The sequence below is a fragment of the Ornithodoros turicata genome, unplaced genomic scaffold (genome assembly GCF_037126465.1).
Source record: "Ornithodoros turicata isolate Travis unplaced genomic scaffold, ASM3712646v1 ctg00001378.1, whole genome shotgun sequence".
Classification (NCBI taxonomy): Eukaryota; Metazoa; Arthropoda; class Arachnida; order Ixodida; family Argasidae; genus Ornithodoros; species Ornithodoros turicata.
Window position 1 is genome coordinate 12,300 of NW_026999576.1, and position 25,893 is coordinate 38,192.

Here is a 25,893-nt window from a genome sequence, read left to right on the forward strand (position 1 = left end):
GGTGCTTCCGTGACCTTCACATCGGCCACGATCAGTCTGCGTGGACTTTGGTCGGCTGCGTCAGCACAATCCCTTACTCGGTTGGGGCTAATGCAGGGCACGGTCCGTGCATGGGGAACTTTTAAAAGTGCTACTGTGAGGTCAGCAGCGAACCTGTGTCCAGCGTGAGTGGGTGCATCAGTGTGTAGGGAGTGGTGTGCGTCGGTTGGTGAGTGATGTGTCGGCGGGTGAGGTGTGTGTCGGCGGGTGAGATGTGCTCTATCGTATCATACATAAGATCTTTGTTGATACACTGCAGGACAAAATATGTCACGAGTATTGTGTCGCGGTGGGGGTTGCATGCCGGCCTATATCTGATTGCATGTATTCCTACGTGTATTTATTTTCACGTTGCGGTATTTCGCCGGCGTTTTTCAAATGTTTGTTGTGTATACAGTTCTGTTCCTCTGCTTTAGGCATTATTAGTGATATTGCGAGTTTGATTGTGTATAGCATTGTTATTGTATAGTGTATAGCCTGGGCCCAGGTTTAGGATGCTGTCGCCTGTTTTAGTGGCGGAATGTGTTTTTGAGACAATAAAGCATTTCAATAGCTATATGACACAAAGCACGGCCAAGTATGACACCCACCATGTTTTTGAAATACAATCCGTTCAAAGACGAGTGATAGGCGGCAGTAAGAATAATCTGCTTTCGGTACCTTTACCTTTACAGGAAATCGAGGAAGCATTGTGCCCAGTTTATCTTTGATGGTCCGCAGCGTTTTTATAAAGGAGATCCAGTTAAGTTTCTCGACTACTGGAAGGATATTATGGCGCCTGGTCCTCCAAGCATGATTGATTACTGGGAAGAACCGACAAGGCCTACACTGACTGAACTTGTAAATCCAATCACTTCTGAGGAGGTAATGGCAGCCTATCCAAGGTCTTCCACTGCTCCGGACCCAGATGGAGCCACGGTCAGAGATTTAAAGAATATACCGGTGCTATGGATGACGGTGGTTCTGAATCTATTTCTTCTCGAAGGTGATGTGCCAAATTATCTGAAAGGGTCCAGAGTGGTTTTCCTGCCTAAGGCAGGTAGCCCAGAGGACCCTGCAAATTTTCGCCCGATTGCTGTGGCTTCAGTAGTTCTCCGGCTTTTTCATAAGGTTATCGCCGCACGGGTCTCCAGAGCCTGTTCTTTCGATGTTCGCCAGCGAGCTTTTGCTCCTATTGATGGTTGCGGAGAGAATGTGATGCTTTTGTCGACAATTTTGAAGGAGGCGAAACGGCGTATCCGTTCCCTCTTTATGGCATCACTTGACCTGAAAAAGGCATTTGATTCTGTATCTTTTGGCGCGATCTTGGCTGCGGTCAGACGCGTAGGTTTGCCTGACCTCTTGCTAACCTATCTGAAGCGGCTCTATCAGTCTTCCTCAGTGTCTATGATGGCCGGCGGATTTGCTGGAAGTTTTCAGACAACCGGTGGCGTTAAGCAGGGTGATCCTCTAAGTCCTATTTTATTTAACTTTGTGATAGATGGACTTTTGCAGTCTCTACCGGATTACATAGGGGTTGAGGTCGGAAAGGCCTCCCTAAATGCTATGGCCTATGCGGATGACCTGATCTTGTTTGCCTCTTTGCAGAAGGGCCTGCAGGAAATGCTCAACAAAGCTACGGATTATCTAACCCCTCTTGGCCTAACCTTCAACATACAGAAATGTCAGACCCTGGCACTCATGGCATCTGGCAAAGAGAAGAACACCCTGGTAAAGGAAACAGTTTTCACCCTGGATAATCAACCCATACCTGCTTCCTCCTCCAGTCAGCAGTGGAGGTGCCTGGGAGTCCTGTTGGATTCCAGTGGGACCTCTATGGTGGCTCCGGTCGAGGAACTTCGGACCTTGCTCATCAAACTTACAAAGGCACCACTGCGACCACAGCAACGTTTGGTATTTTTACGTTCCTGCGTGGTTCCCCGTGTGCTGCACCGCCTAGTCCTAGGTGGGCTCAACCTAAGAATTTTACATAAAATGGATTGTATCTCAAGGGCTTCCGTACGGCGGTGGCTCCACTTACCAATGGACACCCCAACTCCCTTTTATCATGCGGCAGCAAGAGATGGTGGCCTGGGCATTCCCGCTTTCATGACGGCGATTCCCCGACTTCGACTTGCGAGACTTCAGAACCTGGCCGATCCCTCGTTACCTGCGTGTGCAGAAGCTTACTATCTTCCACCATTAAGATGTGATCGACTGTGGGCCGAAAGAGCCGTGACTTATAACAATACGAAGCTGACAACTGCAGTACTTACCAGACAATACTGGGCAGACCGGTTACATCAAACCTTTGGTGGCCGTGGCTTAAAAGCTACATCAGCGGTACCCTCCTCCTCGGCTTGGGTGACCGATAGCACCGGACCCTTCTCTGGTGGTGATTTCATTGATTCTATCAAATTAAGGGCCAATGCTATTCCAACAAGGTCAAGACTCTATAGGGGTCGACCTGAAATGGAGACATCCTGCGGAGCAGGATGTAAAGCAACTGAAACGATTGCACATGTGGTTCAGCACTGCCCTAATACACACAGTGCAAGGTGCAAGAGACATGATGCTGTTGCAATTACCTTGGCTCGCTCCTTGAGAGCCAAAGGATATCACGTTCAGCGTGAACGGCACCTGGCTACCGGCATGGGCCTACGGAAACCAGATATCATCGTCTACGCCACCGAGGGAGTTGCGGTCATCGACGTCCAGGTCGTCGGGTGCAGCAGGGATCTCAATCAGCTACACCAGGAGAAGGCGGACACCTACAGATACAAAGAAATCGAAGATCTTCTGACAGCTGGACAGGAAATTCCAAATCCTGCCATCTTCACTTCAGCTGCGGTCAACTTCCGTGGAGTGTGGTCTCCAACATCGGCCAAGGAACTCCGGATCTTGGTGTAAGCAAAAGCTGTTTTAAAAGGTGCACCATCAAAGCATTGCAAGGGACACTCTGTGCGTGGCGCGTTTTTAAAAGCTGTACGCGATGTTCTAGAATGTTAAACCCGCAGCATTTATGTCGGGCCTGAAGAGGCGTTGTAGTTATTTCAGTGTCATGTTTGCTGGTTGCCTGTATTTTTTGGTGCACTCCCGCCTAGTGGAGAAATGTGTTTTTTCATGTCTCATGAATAAACATTTTGATAGCTATATGACACAAAGCACGGCCAAGTATGACACCCACCATGTTTTTGAAATACAATCCGTTCAAAGACGGGTGATAGGTGGCAGTAAGAATAATCTGCTTTCGGTAGCTATATGACACAAAGCACGGCCAAGTGTGACACCCACCATGTTTTTGAAATACAATCCGTTCAAAGACGGGTGATAGGTGGCAGTAAGAATAATCTGCTTTCGGTAGCTATATGACACAAAGCACGGCCAAGTGTGACACCCACCATGTTTTTGAAATACAATCCGTTCAAAGACGAGTGATAGGTGGCAGTAAGAATAATCTGCTTTCGGTAGCTATATGACACAAAGCACGGCCAAGTATGACACCCACTATGTTTTTGAAATACAATCCGTTCAAAGACGAGTGATAGGCGGCAGTAAGAATAATCTGCTTTCGGCGGGTTAATGACACAAAGCACGGCCAAGTATGACATCTACCATGTTTTTGAAATGCAATCTGTTCAAAGACGAGTGATAGGCGGCAGTAAGAATAATCTCCTTTCGGCGGCTAAATGACACCAAGCACGGCCAAGTATGACATCCACCATGTTTTTGAAATGCAATCTGTTCAAAGACGAGTGAAAAGCGGCAGTAAGAATAATCTGCTTTCGGTAGCTATATGACACAAAGCATGGCCAAGTATGACACCCACCATGTTTTTAAAATGCAATCTGTTGAAAGACGAGTGATAGGCGGCAGTAAGAATAATCTGCTTTCGGTAGCTATATGACACAAAGCACGGCCAAGTATGACACCCACCATGTTTTTGAAATACAATCCGTTCGAAGACGAGTGATAGGCGGCTAAATAACACAAAGCACGGCCAAGTATGACATCCACCATGTTTTTGAAATGCAATCTGTTCAAAGACGAGTGAAAAGCGGTAGTAAGAATAATCTGCTTTCGGTAGCTATATGACGCAAAGCACGGCCAAGTATGACACCCACCATGTTTTTGAAATACAATCCGTTCAAAGACGAGTGATAGGTGGCAGTAAGAATAATCTGCTTTCGGCGGCTAAATGACACAAAGCACGGCCAAGTATGACACCCACCATGTTTTTAAAATGCAATCCGTTCAAAGACGAGTGAAAAGCGGCAGTAAGAATAATCTGCTTTCATCTGGGTCATCGATGTCCAGGTGGTGGGTTGCGGACGTAGCCTCAACACCCTGCACCGGTCCAAGGCCGCCGTCTACGACTCCCCGGAAATTGCCGAACTTCTTCGAGCTTCGGCTGAGCCCTGGACACCGGTGATGTTTACATCCGCAACCCTCAATTTCCGGGGCGTCTGGGCCTCGGAGTCACTGGTGGCCCTCAAGCATCTGGGCCTTGGTCTCCGGCACATGAAGTTGGCCTCTGTGAAGACCATTGAAGGGACGGTCTACGCATGGCGCGCCTTTAAAAGCGCGACTACAAGTGCGGCCACTACCACGCGCCAAGCTAATGTTTTGTGTCCTGCATAACTGCGGACTCGGTGAATGCATGTAATGGTGACTCCCTGCCATCTCAGGGAGGAATGTGTGTATCCCCCCGTCGTTTTCGGGTGAATAAACGTTCTCAATAGCTATATGACACAAAGTACGGCCAAGTATGACATCCACCATGTTTCTGAAATGCAATCTGTTCAAAGACGAGTGAAAAGCGGCAGTAAGAATAATCTGCTTTCGGTAGCTATATGACACAAAGCACGGCCAAGTATGACACCCACCATGTTTTTGAAATACAATCCGTTCAAAGACGAGTGATAGGCGGCAGTAAGAATAATCTGCTTTCGGCGGCTAAATGACACAAAGCACGGCCAAGTATGACATCCACCATGTTTTTGAAATGCAATCTGTTCAAAGACGAGTGATAGGCGGCAGTAAGAATAATCTGCTTTCGGTAGCTATATAACACAAAGCACGGCCAAGTATGACACTCACCATGTTTTTGAAATACAATCCGTTCAAAGACGAGTGATAGGTGGCAGTAAGAATAATTTGATTTCGGTAGCTATATGACACAAAGCACGGCCAAGTATGACACTCACCATGTTTTTGAAATGCAATCTGTTCAAAGACGAGTGATAGGCGGCAGTAAGAATAATCTGCTTTCAGTATGAGCTAGAACTGTTTGAGCCCACAGGGACGAAGGTTTCTGTAAGACGCGTGGTCTGTCGCGGCTAACGGCCACTTTTGTAAGGTGTACTCCGGCCTAACGGGAGGAATGTGTTTTATAGACTAGGGTCAATAAACATTTTCATAGCTATATGACACAAAGCACGGCCAAGTATGACACCCACCATGTTTTTGAAATACAATCTGTTCAAAGACGAGTGATACGCGGCAGTAAGAATAATCTGCTTTCGGTAGCTATATGACACAAAGCACGGCCAAGTATGACACCCACCATGTTTTTGAAATACAATCCGTTCAAAGACGAGTAATAGGTGGCAGTAAGAGTAATCTGCTTTCGGTAGCTATATGACACAAAGCACGGCCAAGTATGACACTCACCATGTTTTTGAAATACAATCCGTTCAAAGACGAGTGATAGGTGGCAGTAAGAATAATCTGCTTTCGGTAGCTATATGACACAAAGCACGGCCAAGTATGACACCCACCATGTTTTTGAAATACAATCCGTTCAAAGACGAGTGATAGGTGGCAGTAAGAATAATCTGCTTTCGGTAGCTATATGACACAAAGCACGGCCAAGTATGACACCCACCATGTTTTTGAAATACAATCCGTTCAAAGACGAGTAATAGGTGGCAGTAAGAATAATCTGCTTTCGGTAGCTATATGACACAAAGCACGGCCAAGTATGACACTCACCATGTTTTTGAAATACAATCCGTTCAAAGACGAGTGATAGGTGGCAGTAAGAATAATCTGCTTTCGGTAGCTATATGACACAAAGCACGGCCAAGTATGACACTCACCATGTTTTTGAAATACAATCCTTTCAAAGACGAGTGATAGGTGGCAGTAAGAATAATCTGCTTTCGGTAGCTATATGACACAAAGCACGGCCAAGTATGACATCCACAATGTTTTTGAAATGCAATCTGTTCAAAGACGAGTGAAAGGCGGCAGTAAGAATAATCTGCTTTCGGTAGCTATATGACACAAAGCACGGCCAAGTATGACACCCACCATGTTTTTGAAATACAATCCGTTCAAAGACGAGTGATAGGCGGCAGTAAGAATAATCTGCTTTCGGTAGCTATATGACACAAAGCACGGCCAAGTATGACACTCACCATGTTTTTGAAATACAATCCGTTCAAAGACGAGTGATAGGTGGCAGTAAGAATAATCTGCTTTCGGTAGCTATATGACACAAAGCACGGCCAAGTATGACACCCACCATGTTTTTGAAATACAATCCGTTCAGAGACGAGTGACAGGCGGCAGTAAGAATAATCTGCATCACCGTTAACACCTTTGGTCTCCGTCCTCCATCCCCGGCTCAGCTCCTTCGCACCATGGTGGGACGCCTGCGTGGTGCCTCTCTCAAGCCCCAGCAGCGTCTGTTTATCCTGTGAGTGTTCGTCCTCCCCCGACTGCTGCACGAGTTGGTGCTTGGGGGCGCCCGGCTCAGCGTCCTCCACGAGCTCGACGTTATCATCCGAGCTGGGATTCGAAACTGGTTGCGTCTCCCCCTGGACGTTCCGACGGCCTTCTTCCATGCCTCTCAGCGCGATGGTTGTCTCGGGGTCCCAGCCATGGTCACCCAGGTGCCTCGTCTCCGCCTGGCAAGACTGCTGAACCTTGCCGGTTCTTCCTGGGATGCGGTGGTGGCCGCTACCTCTCTTCCTCTGCTGCGAGCGGAGATCTCCTGGGCCACTAGAGCAGCCACCTGGGAGGGCCGCCTTCTAGCATCTCCGACGCAGGCCCGTCTATTCTGGGCTAGGAAGCTGGCTACCACCATTGACGGCCGTGGACTGAGGGAGGCCTCCGCTGTACCTGGGACCCATGCCTGGATCTCCAGTGGCTCCCTACTGATCGAGGGCCGGAAGTTCGTTGACATCATCAAGGCCAGGATAAATGCCATCCCTACTAGAGCATGGTCCTCCCGTGGACGAGCGGGGGTGGAGACCGGTTGCAGGCTGGGCTGTCGTGCTACAGAAACACTTGCCCACGCAACGCAACACTGCCCTGTGACCAACGCAGCGAGGCATCGGAGGCATGACCGTATCGCAGTTCATCTGGCGAGGAGCCTCCGTAGTAAAGGGTGGCATGTCCAACGGGAGCGCCACATGCCTACCTCCTGGGGCCTGCGAAAACCTGATATTATAGCGCAGCGCCCCGAGGCCATCTGGGTTATTGATGTGCAGGTGGTAGGGTGCGGCCGGCCCCTCAACGTGCTGCACAGGGAGAAGAGCAGAGTCTATGATACCCCAGAGATGGCGGACCTTCTCCGGGCGGCGGCAACCCCTTCTACTCCAGTCCTGTTTACGCCCGCTACTTTGAACATCAGAGGCGTGTGGGCGTCGGAGTCTGCGGAGGCCATGCGTCACCTGGGCCTATCGCTGTCCACCCTGCGACTCGCCAGTGTGATGGCCCTGGAGGGTACCGTGGCGGCCTGGAGAGTCTTCAAGAGCGCCACGGCAATATCTACGTTGCCCTGTCTGGCCTTGCCCTGAAGACTTTGTTGTACGGCGTGCTCCCGCCTTTAGGAGTCGCGTGTTAGGGCCCCGTTAAGGGGGGGGGGGGGCAAATTTTGCTTTAGTGGTTCCTCCGCCCACTCCTGTCGGAGCAATGTGTTTGAATAAACATTGAATAGCTATATGACACAAAGCACGGCCGAGTATGACACCCACCATGTTTTTGAAATACAATCCGTTCAAAGACGAGTGATAGGTGGCAGTAAGAATAATCTGCTTTCGGTAGCTATATGACACAAAGCACGGCCAAGTATGACACCCACCATGTTTTTGAAATACAATCCGTTCAAAGACGAGTGATAGGTGGCAGTAAGAATAATCTGCTTTCGGTAGCTATATGACACAAAGCACGGCCAAGTATGACACCCACCATGTTTTTGAAATACAATCCGTTCAAAGTCGAGTGGTAGGCGGCAGTAAGAACAATCTGCAAGCAGAAGTGCGCCTTCTCCGAATGGAAAGGCCTCCTCGATTCATGAATCTGGCTTTGCATGAAGTTCTTTCTGAGCGTTCACTGGAAGGTATCAAATCGCATCGGAAACAAGCTTCCTACAGAGCCCTCCTTCAATCCCTCTCGGTGATTCCTGAGGTAATGGAACCTTCTCTACAGTCTTCCCGACGACCTGCTGCACCAACTCAAGAACGGCCTGGTCCCACAAGACACGAGGCTTTGCTTGCAGATGTTAGAGGAATGGTGACACGAAATGACTGTATGACCTTGGTCACCGGCTTCTAGCAGGAGCTGATATCACCGCTTCCTTCAATGATTACATCAGGGATGTGTTTGTCCTGCCAACGCCCCCGGATAGGCCTCCCCCCCCCCCCCCGACAAGGACCACAACGGACGCCTCCCCTAAGCAGACGCCGCCAGAATAGAATCCTGTATGCGAGAACCCAGGATCTGTTTCGCTGCAACCAGCTAAAATGCGCCCGTCTCGTCCTCGATGGTTACGCTCCGGCTGCAGTCGAGGACGAACGGGCGTTCCTGGATAGTTGGGTGCAGACGTTCACAAGTTCAAGAGACCTTCCAGTCCTCCCGACATCTAACACAGATGTGTCAGTTAAACCATTCTACATTATCACGGCACAGGACATAAAGAATAACATGCCACCCAAGAATTCATCTCCAGGACCCGACAATTTTCCAGCGCGACAACTACGAGCAGTTCCCGTCACAGTATTACGCCTGATACTCAACATGATTATGATACTAGGAAGACTACCTACTAGTCTTCGTAACGCAAGAACTATTTTCATCCCCAAGACCACCCACGCCAAGCAGCCTTCTGAATTTCGTCCTATAACTATTTCATCTGTTCTTCTACGACTATTCCACTGGATACTGGCAAAACGTCTGACGAGCTTCCTGGACTTTAACTATAGACAGCGTCCCTTCCTGCCTCTCGACGGATGTGCCGATAATGTTCTCCTGCTTCGTACTGCAATCGCAGAGGCTCGCTTTAAGAAGAAATCCCTCTTCTTGGGTATCCTCGACCTAACCAAGGCATTCGATCGGGTCTCCAGGGATGCGATACTGCAAGGAGCGAGTCAAGGAGGAATTGCACAAGATTTTCTTGACTACCTCGCGTATTTATTGCAAGATTCTCCTACGCTGCTTTGCGTCCAGGGTAGTCACCGCCTTATTCAGCCCACCATAGGAGTTCGACAGGGAGATCCTTTATCTCCAATACTATTCAACATTGTGCTGTGAGACAAGATGCTGAGTGAGACGGATGCTGGCATCGGATTCCCTATTGGTGAGGAGCCTCTGGATACCATGGCTTTTGCCGATGATTTAGTCGTCGCTGCCTCATCACCTGCGGGCTTACAGCATCGATTAGACAAAGTTGTAACGTTTTTGCAAGAGCGAGGACTACAGGTGAACATAAACAAGACCTTTACTGTTTCGCTGGTTGCCTCAGGACGTGAAAAGAAAATTAAGGTGGATGACCAGAGGAAATTTGCAGTCATGAACACACCAGTACCTGCGGCCGGTCCTCAATTTGTATGGAGGTACTTGGGAGTACAGTTCGACCCTTTTGATCGTGCTCCACCACAGTTCACTGACCTCGTAGAGGGTCTGAAAATAATACAAAAAGCACCTTTAAAACCGCAGCAGAGGATGGTTCTTCTTCGTTTTTACCTGCTGCCTAGAATTCAACACCGACTTGTATTAGGACGATGGAATCTGAAACTACTAGAGAAACTTGATCTCTCCGTTCGGAATGCAGTAAGGAAGATGTTATTTTTACCACATGATACACCGATAGGATTCTTCTATACACCCACAAAAATGGGAGGTCTTGGTGTCCCCTCCCTCCGTATCGATGTCCCCGTCAATCAAAGAACAAGGCTTCTATGGCTTTCTATGTCATCTCACCCAGCTGAGCGGGAAGCAGTTAAATGGTCTTCTGTGCAGGATCTTCTGCGTCGAGCTGAAGAAGCTTCCACTTTTCAAGGGAGACATATTCGTACACCCTACCAAACCAAGAAGTATTGGGCCTCCCGCCTTTACGCCAGCAATGACGGCAAAGCCCTCAACGAAGCAGCTTCAGTTCCCTTTGCCCATACATGGGTTGGAGAAGCCACACGACTGATGCAGGGAAGGCAATACGTTGACGCCATTAAAGTTAGAATTAATGCTTTACCCTGCAAGGTGCGCTGTGGAAGAGGCCTGTCCACAGAAAGAAGTTGCAGAGCTGGGTGCCGTTCCCAAGAAACGCTGGCGCATATAGTACAAGTTTGCCATCGCACCCATGGTCCGCAGACACGACAACGTGGTACACTTCGTTGATCGTCGACTTAGAGATCTGGGCTGGACTACGACCATCGAGCCCATCATCGATGTCCATGACGGGAGACTTAAGCTAGACATCGTTGCACGCAGAGACGACAAGACTGTAATTCTCGATGCCCAAGTGGTGGGTACAGGCATCACCCTGGACCTTGCACATGGCCACAAGGCTCTCAAGTACGGAAGAGAAGATGTCTTTCAGGAAGTCCAACGTGGGGCTGATAACCCTTCTGCAATATCAGCAAGTAGCATTACGTTAAATTTCAAAGGAATTTGGTCTAGGGAAAGTGCGGACCAGCTGCTCCAAATGGGTCTCTCCAAGCGGGATATAAGCACCATATCAGTTATCGCAGTTCAAGGAAGTGTAAGATCCTATTGGGTCTTTGGCAGAATGACCTCGGTGGTTACCCCCATCGGTGAAGCTGCCTCGTAATGTTAGTTATTACCCAGGCTCTATGGTATCTCTTCCAATAAAGAGAAATTTGTGTAAAAAAATAGCTAAATGACACAAAGCACGGCCAAGTATGACTCCCACCATGTATTTCAAATGCAATCTGTTCAAAGACGAGTGATAAGTGGCAGTAAGAATAATCTAGTATGAGGGAGTAACTATGACTATCTTTCGTTCTTGTGCGAACCATATATTGGCCCTCCTGTAGCTTCGGCTTCGGGCTGGGACCGTTGGTGAGCGATAGAGCAAGGAATGGATCACATAGTTACACCGGGTAGCCGCCTCCGCGAGGTTCCCGCCGGAAACAGCGGACGTAAAATCCAGAGTTCTTCTGGTGTCCGGCTGGCCAAAGGCCACCTACCCAATGGGGATTCCGATACCCATAAGCTCCGGGAACATTCTGGTAACCCGCCACACCAGACAGGAGTTCGGCGAAAGAAAGCCGTCTCCGTACCGGTTGCTTCTGATTGTGACACAACACCGGATATGACAGAGGAAAACCCACTTGAACTGTAGAATGTGGGAACCACTGATTATGTCAAACTCGACTCTGATGCGCACAGTGGTCGTCATGCCATGTGCAAGGAAATGCCTGATGAGCACAATGGTCGCCATGCCAAGTGCCAAAAGATACCGATAAAGCACAGCGGTCGTCATGCCATGTGCAAAAGGCACCTAACCCCTCATACACACGATGGTGCGGGGCCGAGAACGGTTAGCGCCCGTCTCTGACCCATTTCTTTTCCCATTCTCGGGACGATACGTTGTCCTTTGTGCGCATCCCCCTTGAGGGCACCGGAGGTGTACATGCATCTCAAAGTGAGGCACAATAAGAAGGCTATCAGCTGGAAATGTGCCGTGTGCAACGAGCAGTTCCGTTCGCTCGAGATGGTGAGGGGACATCATCGAAGGGTGCATCAGAAATCGAAAAAGCGCCCTACCCAAACAAGCGAGGAGCTGGCGGAGAAAGGAAGCCGAGGGCGTCCGCGGTGTTCACCCAGCGGTAAGACCCAGGTTGAGACGGGCAGTTCCCCACAAACCCCTCCACCCGACAGATGGGGCGTGTACGAGGACTTCTGGTCCCGCACGACCCGGGTTGTGAAGTGTATACTGGATGATCACTGGGCGAGTCACAAGGGGCGATCACACAATCAAGGGGCGATCCGCTGTGATGTCAGGGACCCCCTACTCCCCTTCCGAAGCAACTCATTGGGATACCAATGACTGGACACCAGTCACCCGAATGATGAAGGAGCTGCTTGATGCAGAGTGGGAGAAGCAGTATGGATTTGAAGGCACTACCAATACTACGCCCATGAGTCAAGCCGCTGAGGCTGCCACGTCTCGGTCTCTCCGATCACCGACCACTGCAATCTCTTACCTGCCAATTCTCGAGCGTCCCCAAGGACGGGACCGCGTCCCCCCGAAGCATCCTAGAATGCTACACGATGCCGCTGAAGATGACTGGGGAGCCTCGTTATATGGGGCGCCTCTTCGAGGTGCCTACGGGGCCTCCCCATGTCTAATACTTGGAGTCCCGGTCGTGGAACCCTACCCTGCTGAGTGCAGATCTCCTAGACGTCGAAAGGCGCGTGCGGGGAATCTGGATGTCTTGACATCTGGCTGCGACTGCCAAGAGGGATCTCCTGCGTCGAGAGACGCCTCGGGCACTCCTTTGTGGGAGCCAGAGTCCAGGGAAGACCCAGATTGGTTCAAAACAGCCCATCCGGACAACCCAAGTACAAGCACGGACTGCACTACACACATTAGGGGGCCTAGTAGTCCCCTCGCGGGAAGGCCACCAACGAGCCCAAGGATCCAAGTAACGCTCATGTCTGAAGATCGAGGATTGTCTGATGATTTTGACTGGGGAGCCTCACTATGGGGGGCCTCACTTGTGAGTGCCCGTGAATGCTCACCCACACCTGGAAGGATCTCCCTCAACAAAGCGAAACCGGTGGAACTGGGTGTGAAGCCGGTGGTGCCCGTAAGGGAACCTTCAGACTGTCCCAGTACAACGAGTTCAGTGGCCCCTGTACAGCCACACCCTGGACGACACGAACCTCTACGACGTCGAAAGGCGCGTGCGGGTAGTCGGGTCTCTACTCTTTTGGTGGGACCCAACAGCCCTGGTACATGCACGGGTCGTGTCATCAAGGAGGGTCGGCGTAGCCGCCCTACCCCAGGAGAACTACCGAGTGCTGGGCTCCAGTCTAGGGGTAGACTTGTGCCCTTTGGTGACAGCAGCCCTCCTCGAAAACACCGAAAGGTGCGTGCGGGAAGTCGAGATGTGTACCGTGATTACCAGAGGAATCCTCTGCGTCGAGAGGCGCCCCAGGGGCTCCGTCCGGAGAACCAGGGAAAGAGAGGGTCCCAGATTGGTTTAAAGCGGCCGGTCTCAACAGCCCATGGACAAGCACGGGGCTAGCTTGCAACCAAACGTCCGGTAATCCCAGGAACCAGGTCAGACCATCCGCGCCTCTAGACGCCCTGCCTGCGCCAAAGCCTCCCAGAGACCTAGGCCCGGCTGCCCTAACGGGTACAGTTAAGGAGGTCTCGGAATGGTCACTTCTCGCAACAGCGAGTACTCCTGGGATGCAGTCCGCCGGCGTCACACCAAGTGGAAGCCAGTCATCTCAAGATGCCGAATATGTCTCTATCCCTACGGCAGTCTTTGCAGCACCCAGTCTGAGTGTACCCAACTCGGGGATGGTCACCGGAACAAGCCTGCAGCGTAGGCCCGGTGGGATCAATGATCCTATAACCACGACGTCGGTACCTGAGGGGGCAACGGCTCGAACGGCAACACAGGAACCCACACCATATTAGGAGATCTTGGATCCCTCACTCGAGATCATGGATCCGACATTCGAAGCGCTGAGGGACACCACCCCAATCTCAAGGAAAACGGTCTGGAAAGATTCGGAGGTAGCTGCCCTAGCAAGTTTAGAGCTCGATCTGCAAGGGGTTCAGTTTCCCACCAAGTGTCTCGCCGAGCACTTCACCACCCGTAGTCATGCAGCTATTGCTTGTGCCCGCAAGCATCCCAGGTACAAAGCCAAACTGAAAGAACTCCGGGAACAGGCTGAAAAAGCCCTCCGGGCTCCGGAAGTATCCGACCCGATTGCACATGCCATGCAAGAGGTGAGGGCAGACCTCCCGCGAGAAGAAATCCTGGACGTCCTGAATAACGCTGGTCTTGACCAGCAACTGCTTGAGACGTACTTCTCGGCCCCATTGGGGCAGAAGATGTACTTGACATACTGAAACGTCATGGGTGGGAACCCAGAAAGAAGGGGAAACAGGAGCGCAAAACCCAAAACGATCATGCAGACAAGAGTCCAAAAAGCATCGCAGCGGCGGCGCGCGCGCTACCGGCTGCACGAAAAGCTCTATTCCCTAGGCCCGGGGGTCCTGCGGGATAGCTTACTGGCCGAACAAACTACCGAGGGCCAGGCAGTTTCGCTTGACGAGTTGCATGAGGTCTACGACCCCATCTTTTCGGCGGAATCTCGACCGGTGGACAGAGACCTGTTCTCGGTGCAAATTGCTCTGGTTGACTTCTGCCAACTGACCGAGGTAGAGGTGGAGTCGGCTATCAGGTTCATGAACGCTAAGTCCGCGAGTGGTCCGGACAAAGTCACCCTGGACGACATCATACGCGTCCCAGCAGGAGTGTGGGCTATGGTGTTCAACTCCTGGCTGCGAGACCAGAAGGTACCAGCCGAGTTCAAGACTTCCAGGACGGTCTTCATCTCTAAAGGGCCCTGCCCTAAGAAAGGAGGAGGCTACAGGTCGATTACCGTAGCTTCCCTGATCTATCGTCTGTTTTTCAAACTCGTGCTGTCGAGGTTAACCCGGGGCACGCGGTTCCATGATCTGCAGGCGGGCTTCTCTGAAGACCGTAGTACGTCTACGAACCTGCTGCTCCTTCAGGATATTATGGTAGCGGCGTAAAGCAGAGGAAGAGCCTGTATGCCATTGCGCTCGACATCAGCAAGGCATTTGACTCAGTGAGTCACAAAGCCCTATTCGCAGCCCTCAGGGGAAAGGGCATCCCAGAGCATATCATGCGCTTGCTCGAGGATATGTACACTGACTGCCTTCTCCGTCAATGGGAAAACGGGCGGGAAAAGGGTGCACGTCCGACAAGGAATCAAATAGGGTGATCCCCCTCCAACTCCATGAGAAGCTAGGGGTTCCTCACGGCATCACTGCCGCCAAGAGTCTCAACTCCACAGTTGTGCAAGCCAAAGCAGACCGCACAGAGAGGGTGCTCGGACAATACAAGACTTCGGGTCTGTTCGCCCAACGACGGGATACACTCGGCAACGGGTGGCTCCGTACTGGATACTCCGTATCTCTCGGATGGTGATCGCATCCGCGGCCTGCGACTACGATCTAACCTCTATCCCACGCGAGTGCTTAGCAACAAACACTCGCAAGACCCAACGGCCCGTCTGTGCCAAAGGTGTGGAAAGGAGGAGGAAACGCCCCAGCACATTCTGCAGATCTGCCCAAGTGCACACTTGTCAAGGGTAAAGAGACACAACTACATCGAACGCCAGCTCGTTCGCTTGATCGAAAAGAGGAACCCGGAAGCCGTTATAACTACGGAAAAGGTGTACCAGGCCAAAGGGCAACGCCTTAGGCCAGACATTGTGATGGTAGAGAAAGACCTGGTCCGTATCATTGACGTTGCCATTGCCTGGGACTCTAACCCTCAGACTCTCGCCGATCGTAATCGGGAGAAGGCTGAAAAGTACAGTGTACTGGAGGAATGTTTCCCGGGCAAAGAGCTTGAGTCCTATGGATTCGCTCCGGGCGCTCGTTCGATGACGTCAGAGGGCGCGCGGGCCTTAGCCAAGCAACTTGGACTAAGCAAAGGTGATGTTGCATATCTGTCGGCGAGTGCTCTTATAGGGAGCCTGATCATCCTGAGCCGTTTGAGGACTTGTGTTACGTGGCGCTAGGCGCACGAGCACTGGTGGAGCCGCCTGGGGTTTTCCTGGGTTCCCCAGGCTGTAATATGCGGATGCAGGCCCACCTACCGATAAGTCGGCCCAGGCCGCAGTGAGAGCTGCCCCAAATGCCGTTAGACGGGGTCCCAAGGACCCTTGACAAGGACCCTGGCTTGGCCTTGGTCTACCAGCACTGCTGGGAAGTCCCGGTTCGCCGGGGCCGGGGTGCACCCTTTTCCCACTCCAAAAACAGCATCAGGTGCGCGTGGAGATTGGGGAAACACAAGGACAGTCACTTCCGTCACAGTACTCTCGGTGAGCTTTTGGAGCGGGCCGGTCCGGTTGGTTGTATGGCCGTCCAGGTTGCGGTGAGCAGGAAATGTTGACACTATGTCTCAGTACGCCTTCGGGTAGGAACAGGCACGGTCGAGGCGGAGTACACTCACTGCCCAGGCGAAATTTTTTTGAACTGGTACCAGTTGAACTGTGTTATCGAACAGGGACCAGTTCAACTGGCCCCAGATCAACTGCTACCAGTTGCGACAACTGGTCCCTGTTCGATAACACAGTTCACCCAGTCCCAGTTGCAACCGGTCCCATTTGAGACTGCGACCGGTTAGAAACCAGTTGGGCCAACTGGCACCAGTTGAGACTGGGACCGGCCAGAAACCAGTTGGGCCAACTGGTACCAGTTGATCGAACTGGTCCCTGTTCGATAACACAGCTCATCCAGTCCCAGTTGAACTGGTCCAGTTGCAAATGGGACTGGGCGAACTGTGTTATCGAACAGGGACCAGTTCGATCAACTGGTACCAGTTGGCCCAACTGGTTTCTGGCTGGTCCCAGTCTCAACTGGTACCAGTTGGCCCAACTGGTTTCTAACCGGTCGCAGTCCCGACTGGAACTGGTTGCAAACCTCATTGTTGAGCTGGGACTGGTTGAAGTGGCTTCACTTAGAGCGGACTGTTCGGACAGAGGTTAGCTTGTATGTAACTGGTGCCCCTTTGCAGAATCGCTGTTCCCAGCAACAGCAGATCCAAAGAACTGCAATGCAAAATTGCATTTTATTTGTAGTCAAACATTACACACATTCTAATGTACATATAGCGTAACTATAACATAATTAAATTATAGCACTGGATGAACTACAGAGTTACATGGAATAGATAATACTTCATGATTGATTGGTCCCTTGCTTGACTGCCTTGTGGACATCTTGAATCATTCAACAAAGTATTTGAGATGTTCTTAATAGCACACGATGGATCGATATTTTCCTTTGAGCCCCAGCAGCTAAGGTTTCTGGAAAGTTGAAAAGGCACAAGTGAATATGCATTCAATTGCAACATGTAATTGTGGTGTGTGCCTGAACAGTCACTCAATTTGAGCAGTCCCGTTGAGAGCACGGGAAAGTACGCGAATCTCTCAACATTTCCGTTGTGCAGTAGTTGGACCTTTCAACTAAGAGATTCGCCGGCTTTCGGGGGCAATGAGTACTCTGCGCACTACGCTAGTTCGACAACATCCGTGGTGCGAATGATCTAAAACACGAGAATGAACGAAAAAAAAAACATGAATGAAAAAAGTTGCTGGTAACGTTAACATAAACCGGATGTTACTCGTAAAACGGCATACACTTGCAGGTGCCACGAATGTGACGTAGAACAAAGAGAAGCGGTTGTAGTGGAAGTAATATTTCTAAATGGTGCACAAGGGAAAAGCACTTAAGCATATAGTACTCACGATATAAAGCGGTCTCCACAGTTATAGTCGAACTGTAATCCTATAACACCCACCCGCCCGGCCGCTGGCGCTCATTGTACTGTCGCACTGTCGTAACTTGCAGACATGATGATGATTCCAGTTTTACTGGCGCATCGACAACAAAGGTCATAATGCGCCGAAACGATGACAGTAATATGATTACATAAAATTAAATACAACAAGTGAGATAAAATATGACGATGTCCGATACTGCCAATATAAAACTACAGAACGTTTAAAATTCCAATGTCTGTTAAAAACTGAAAAACCCTTTTAAAAGGGATTATTGCTTCATCACCAAGCAATAGGGCTGGGTGAAGAGGCAAATGATATGCATAAAAACCTCTAAAGTGATGTTGACGGTGGGCCTCATAATGAGGACATGAAATGAGAATGTGTATGACAGAGAGAAGTTCACCACAGTGCTTGCACTGGGGTGGCTCCTCTCCACGAAGTAAAAACCCATAAGTGATGAATGTATGTCCTATGCGCAGCCTTGATAGTACAACACTCAGCAGGCGATTTTCTGAACCTTCTTCGTGTCTTTGGATGTTCGGTTTAACGAGATGGAGCTTGTTATGTGTTTGGCTGTCCCAGAAGTTTGGCCAGTTTGTATAAATTGATTTCATTAATGCAGATGCAATGTCCTGTAAGGGTAATTCAAATGGAGTAACATCAGTAGAAACTGCAGCTACAGCAGCCTTGTCTGCCAATTAATTGCCCTGTATGCCAATGTGGCTGGGCACCCAGCATAAGATTACAGAATATTCCTTCTTGTTTATCGTGTGGGCTATGTATTGCGCTCGCTGCATAAGAAAATTATTCTGCTTGTGTATGCTACAGATAGCATTAAGGGAACTGAGGGAATCCGTGTACACAACTGCTGATTTTATGCAGCCTTCAAGAATATAGTTCAGTGCAAGAATAATAGCATATACTTCAGCTGTAAAAATGGATGCAGTGTTTTTTATACGGTGGGACCTTGTGCATGTATCCGAAACCATGGCACATGTCACTCCTGCGCTAGACTTTGACGCATCAGTGTACACCTCAACATGATGCCCAAAGCTTCGCTTCAAATGTTCAAACTCTTGTTGTAGTACAGGCGTGGCAGTGTAATGTGTCCTGTACTTGGTCAGTGTAATGTCAGACCTTAGGGGTGGTTCCCATGGTGGGATCCTCTTACTACGTCCTACAACCAGGCAATTATAATAAGGGAAATTGTGAGACTCACTCTCATCCCTAAGTTGCATACAGAGGGGTGGAACAATTGAACGTTTGTTTATAAAGAGCTGTTCAAACCGTGTGCTTGTAACACACGGCAGTGCAGGGTGTTGTGGATGACTTCGTATTCTTAATGCGTAAAATGCCCCGAGGTAAAATCTCCGTCTTGTCAAGGAATATTCATAAGTTTCAACATATAAACTTTCAACTGGTGACGTTCTAAAAGCGCCAGTTATCAGCCGAAGTCCTTGATGATGTACAGGATCCAGTATTTTTAAAACAGATGGGCGAGCTGATCCATAAACTATACTCCCATAGTCTAGTTTCGAACGTACTGTCGAAATATAGACCTTACGCAGCGTCTCTCGATCTGCACCCCAAGACTTGTGAGAAAGGATTTTAAGGATATTATTTGATTTCACACATTTGACCTTCAAGTTTTTAAGATGTGGCAAAAAGGTGAGCTTTTTGTCAAATGTAACACCAAGGAATTTGTGTTCATCTCTTACGTGAATGTCATGCCCATTCAGTTTCAGTGTTGGTGGAGGAAAAACACCCCTAACTCTTGAGAAAGGAACACATACAGTTTTCTCTGGTGAGAACTTAAAGCCATTCTCTGTAGACCATTTCACCAACTTATTTATAGCCAACTGCATCTGTCTCTCACATATTGTCAGGTTCGTAGACGAATAAGAGATTTGTATATCATCTACGTAAACAGAGTATGTTATAGATGGTGGCATTACACTGGCTACAGAGTTTATTTTAACCAGGAATAGGATAACACTCAGTACGGATCCCTGTGGGACGCCGTTCTCCTGCACAAAATCATGGGATAGTATTGTGCCCAGTTGAACTCTAAATGTTCGATTCTCAAGGAAGTTTGAAATGCACTTGAGAATACGACCCCTAATGCCAAAGGAATATAAATCTTGTAGAATGCCGTAACGCCAAGCAGTGTCATAAGCCTTCTCTAAGTCAAAGAATACCGATAAACAGTGTTGTCTTCTCACGAAAGCTTCCCGGATAGCTGTTTCTAAACGAACGAGGTGATCCGTAGTGGAGTGCCCCGCTCGGAAACCACACTGAAATTGACATATTAAATTATTTTCTTCTAGGATATGAATGAGACGGCTACCGACCATTCGCTCAAACGTCTTGCTAATACAACTTGTAAGAGCAATAGGCCGGTAACTTGATGGATTCGAGGATTCCTTTCCTGGTTTCAAAAGAGGAATTATGGTGGCAATTTTCCATTGTGCAGGTAGTACTCCTTGTGCCCAAACCTAATTGAAGAATCCAAGCAAGCATGACTTCGACTTCTCAGACAGGTGGTCAAGCATTGAGTATGTGATCCGGTCTGGACCTGGAGCAGTTGCTTTTGCAGACAGTAAGGAGCGTGAGAGTTCTACAATGGTGAAAGGCTGATTATATGCATAAGCATCACCCCGTGCAGCGGTATTTTTTTGTTTTTCAGCCATTTGTTTAAGTTTAAGAAATTCGCTAGTAGAATGGGAAGAACTGGATACGCTTTGGAAGTGATGCCCGAGAGCATTAGCCTGTTCCTCCAGGCTGTCACAGGCTTTTCCATTTACATGTAAAAGAGGGACAGATCGACTGATATGGTCGCCTCTTATCTTCCGAAGCCTATCCCAAACCACTTTAGTTGGGGTATTACGAGATAGAGACGTTACAAAGCTCTGCCAGGAGGATCGTTTAGCTTGCTTCCTCGTCCATCTGGCCTTCGCTCTTGCCTTTTTAAAGGCTAACAGATTTTGTGCCGTGGGGTACCTCCGAAATGTACCCCATGCCCGATTTTGGAGCTTGCGAGTTTCCTCGCAGTTATCATTCCACCAAGGCGACCTGGTATCGTGGTATCGATTGCTCTGCTGTCTCAAGGATTACGCTGGTGACAAGATCATTGGTTACCTCAATCGTCATTCTATCGAAAGCAATCAGTGATAGGTCACACTTTTCTGAGAAGTGCTTCCAGTCAGCTTGTTCAAGTTTCCACTTGGGAGGACGTGTCATTAGGCTTGTGACGGCATGTTTATATGTTAGCACCACTGGGAAGTGGTCACTCCCAAGTGGGTTTTCGTGTACAGTCCATTTCATATCTTGAAATAGAGATGGAGTGCAAAAAGTGAGATCTAGGGTTGAGAAGGATTGAGTAGATGAATGCATGTACGTGGATCTTCCCGTATTCAAGAGACATATCGAGGACGTCAACAGAAATCTCTCTATCATTTTTCCTCTTGTGTCAGTTCTGGTACTGCCCCAAAGCGGGTTGTGGGCATTAAAGTCACCTGCAAGATTAAAAGGATTTGGTAGCTGGGCGCACAAATCTTCAATGTCTCTTTGTGTGAATGTTTCTGATGGTGGAAGGTAAACTGAGCAGATGGTGACGATTTTGTCTAGACACATCTGCACAGCTACAGCCTCCAAGTTTGTAGTCAGGTGAATTTCTTTTGTCGGAAAAGAAGCTCGTGTTATGACTGCTACACCCCCAGATGATCGGGATGCATGTGATCGATCTTTTCGGAAAATGTTATGTCGGCGCAGTGGATTCGGTGTGTTTGTATTTAGATATGTTTCTTGAAGACAGAAACATGCTGCACTGTACTTGTCAAAAAGATCGTTCACATCATCTAGGTTCGAAATTAGCCCACGGCAGTTCCATTGTAGAAGCTTATCTCCCATAATTATGGCAATAACAAGGAGAAAAAAGATGTGCACAGCAAACTTCTCTTGAGCGGTAGAATTATGCAGCATTATCCATTTGTTTGGGGCTGCTCAAAGAAGTACTTATTTCTTCTTTGGGCCCGTTATTGGCTGCTTCGGAACTTTTTTCCGAACGGCAGCCAATTCTTGTGGCGATATATCGGGGAGGGAAATATTGCTCCCATAAAGATTGCCCTTGAGTTTCCTTTGGGGCTTGGGGCTCGCGCTCGTGACAGAGCCTTGCGAGCTCAAGTCGTCATCACAATCCATGGACCTAGGCTCCAAGGCTAGTGATGACGAAGGTGGCGCCTGCGAGGAAGACGCCACCGAAGAGGTTTGAGAGGCTGCAGCTATTACTGCAGGAGAAGCTGGTATGTGAGAAAGAGCTAATTGTTCGATACATGTTTGTGTTGAACATGAGACCATTCGTGGTTTTTCTTTGAGCACTGTTGCAAAAGATTTCTGGAAGGATACAGGTGAAGCTCTCTTTCTGGCTTCTGGGTAGCTCAGCTTTTGTGTTACTTTAATATGCATTACCTCTTTCTCAAATTTCCACTTGGGACAAGATCTAGAGTACGAAGGGTGATCACCTGCGCAATTGACGCAGTGATCCGGCCCCTCGCACTGTTTAGAGTCATGGTCCTGCTTGCTGCAGCGGGCGCAGCATGCCGACCCTCTACATGCATCTGAAGGGTGGCCATAGCGGTTGCACTTAAAGCACCTGAGTGGGTTGGGAATATATGGCCGCACTTCGGTTGTCAGATATCCCACCTTTAGCCTTTCAGGTAAAGTAGGAGAGTCGAATGTTAGAACAATGTTACGCGTTGTGATGTATTCATTGTTTTTCCTTATTTTTATTTTCCTCACATCTATCACGTTCTGATCTTTCAGGTTTTCGAGAATTTCCTCTGGTGGAACATCAATCGGTTCCCTTAGTGACACCACACCTCGGCTACTGTTGAGGCTCTTGTGCAAACTTGCTGATATTTTCGTACCCATCATTTCACTGGCGTTTATTATTCGTTTGCAGTCACTTTCAGAGGTGCATTTAAGCAGCAAGTCACCTGATCTGAGGCGTTTGATTTCTGTTACATTCTTTGACACACTTGCCACTGCCTTCTCAATATAGAACGGTGACATTTTTCCAAGTGGCACAGCTTCTTCGTTCTCAGATGTTTCACGATGAAGGACAATGTATTTGCCTTGAAAGACATTGAATGTCAGTACTGGAACATCGGTCCGGGGGCGTTTACCACCCCCGATCAAAGAGTTTAATGAATTTTTACCCATGGAATATTTAGGTAATAGGTATTCCGATACTGTCACCCATGCTTCATACCTATACACATGGGAAGCTCCCGGAGTTCTAAGGAAACCCATCGGCCGGGGTTTGACCAAGACCCCGACCGCCACCGTTCAAGGCTTCTACCCTTCGCCTTTCATCCCCTCGGCACGGTACGGATAACACCTTAGGACTGGGGGCTGGGGTCCGTGGTGGCGCCACTCACCAAACACCAGCAGAAGCCGGTGCCCCCTGCGGGACTTGCAGACAAATCCTTTAGATTATAAAACCAACGCCTATGCCACACATCACGCTAAGAACATAACGGGCAAAAATCGCTGTACAAGCATGCTGCTAAGCAAGCGACCGTTGCACATTAAACGCATGATTCATCGCGCGAGCAGGAACGCACAAAATACAACTATAAGAGGTCCAAAATAACTTTCGTTAACACTAACGAACTTTACCAAAAATTGAAATATGATTATTTCTACTAATAAAGTTACTTTCTGATCGTTTTTATAACTTCATCTTGCAATCTTCATATTAACCTGTCCTGGCACTGAAACCGAAACTTCCCCCAAATATGTAAACTGGTCCAGTTCGAACTGGCACCGCCTGACTTCCAGTTGCTACCAGTCCAGCTTGAACTGGTACCAGTTCACTTTCCAGTTGACACCATTCCACCTTGAACTGGTTGCACACACTGCCCACTTGCCACCAGCCCAGCTTAAACAGGTACCAGTTCAGTTTCCAGTTGCCGCCAGCCCAGCTTGAACTGGTACCTGTTCACTTCCCAGTTGCTACCAGTCCAATTTGAACTGGTACCACGAAGTGCCCAGTTGCCACCAGCCCAGCTTGAACTGGTACCAGTTCACTTTCCAGCTGCCACCAGTTTGGTACCAGTTGGTTCCAGTTGACCACCAGTTGGCGCGAACTGGGAACGAGCTGGTACCAGTTGACTTCCCAGCTCAAATTTTCGCCTGGGTGCGGACCTATGGAGGGACGTCTCCATCACGATGGTTCTGCGTCCTTAGCTCCATTGCTGTGGGAAACGATGGAAACACAGTCTCGATGCCACGAAGGGGCACAGACCATGGTTCCCCGAGTATGGATACGGGCCCGGTTGCGGAGAGTTGGAACCGGCTGGACGCATCAGAGTACACCTTAAGGGTTGGAACGGAAGCTGTCGAAGTCGAAGTACATCCTCCAAAACCAGTGGACCATCCTTTCTCTGGGCGGGAGCTCTGGTGCTGGCCGCTGAATGCGGAGAGCGGTGTAGTTGGCGAAGCCGGTGTGGCCTCATACATGCGGATGTCCGGGTATGCGATGGCGCCTTGACCAAGTCGGAGTACCCTCGGTATTGTCCTAGTGAACTGGCCCTGCTTTCCACTGGGTGGGGTACTGGTTCCTGGCAAAAGGCGAAGGAAACGACTATGAGTTGGCGGCCTACTGGAGGAGACCGACTGTGGCGATAGTAGGGTGTGTGTTCTCTCACCTTCAGCCCGAAGGTTCGCTTTCGTGACAAATCCAGGTAGTAGCTAAATGACACAAAGCACGGCCAAGTGTGACACCCACCATACTTTTGAGATGCAATTCGTTCAAAGACGAGTGATAGGCGGCAGTAAGAATAATCTGCTTTCGGTAGCTAAATGGCACAAAGCACAGCCAAGTATGACACCCACCATGTTTTTGAAACGCAATCTGTTCAAAGACGAGTGAAAAGCGGCAGTAAGAATAATCTGCTTTCGGTAGCTATATGACACAAAGCACGGCCAAGTATGACACCCACCATGTTTCTGAAATACAATCCGTTCAAAAACGAGTGATAGGCGGCAGTAAGAATAATCTGCTTTCGGTTGCTAAATGACACAAAGCACGGACAAGTGTGACACCCACCATGTTTTTGAAATGCAATCTGTTCAAAGACGAGTGATAAGCGGCAGTAAGAATAATCTGCTTTCGGTAGCTAAATGACACAAAGCACGGCCAAGTATGACACCCACCATGTTTCTGAAATACAATCCGTTCAAAGACAAGTGAAAAGCGGCAGTAAGAACAATCTGCTTTCGGTAGCTATATGACACAAAGCACGGCCAAGTATGACACCCACCATGTTTTTGAAATGCAATCTGTTCAAAGACGAGTGATAAGCGGCAGTAAGAATAATCTGCTTTCGGTAGCTAAATGGCACAAAGCACGGCCAAGTATGACACCCACCATGTTTTTGAAATGCAATCTGTTCAAAGACGAGTGAAAAGCGGCAGTAAGAATAATCTGCTTTCGGTAGCTATATGACACAAAGCACGGCCAAGTATGACACCCACCATATTTCTGAAATACAATCCGTTCAAAAACGAGTGATAGGCGGCAGCAAGAATAATCTGCTTTCGGTTGCTAAATGACACAAAGCACGGCCAAGTATGACACCCACCATGTTTTTGAAATGCATTCCGTTCAAAGACGAGTGAAAAGCGGCAGTAAGAATAATCTGCTTTCAGTTGGCACGAAAAGTCAGAAGAATGTTAGAGAGCAAGACCCCGCTGCCGCTGCAGTTGGGGTCCCAGCTGCCCACACACGAAATTTGCCTCACGTTGATTCTGTTGCTATTGAGCATGCTCCTGTTGCTACCCAGAGGGGTGCTGTTGCTCGCGGCCCTTTTCAGGGCCATCGTTGCGACAACCAAGGATGCACCAGAGTGTTTCCATCCAAGAGGAGCTTGGCCCAGCATCGGCGTTGGTGCCCACTCCGTGGGGTCATAGCCCCACCGTCCCAGCAGGGCGAACCAGATTTTGAGACTACAGTTAACCCAGGAACATCTGCCACAACCTATTACACAGAGGACAGAC

General features: G+C 49.2%; 1 protein-coding gene across 1 annotated transcript; it reads right to left on the reverse strand.

The window, feature by feature from the left end:
* Positions 1–21,846: 21,846 nt before the first annotated feature.
* LOC135376915 (uncharacterized) lies at positions 21,847–22,761 on the reverse strand. The gene has a single exon (XM_064609346.1). It carries the CDS (start codon positions 22,759–22,761, stop codon positions 21,847–21,849), a length of 915 nt encoding a protein of 304 aa, XP_064465416.1.
* Positions 22,762–25,893: the final 3,132 nt, after the last annotated feature.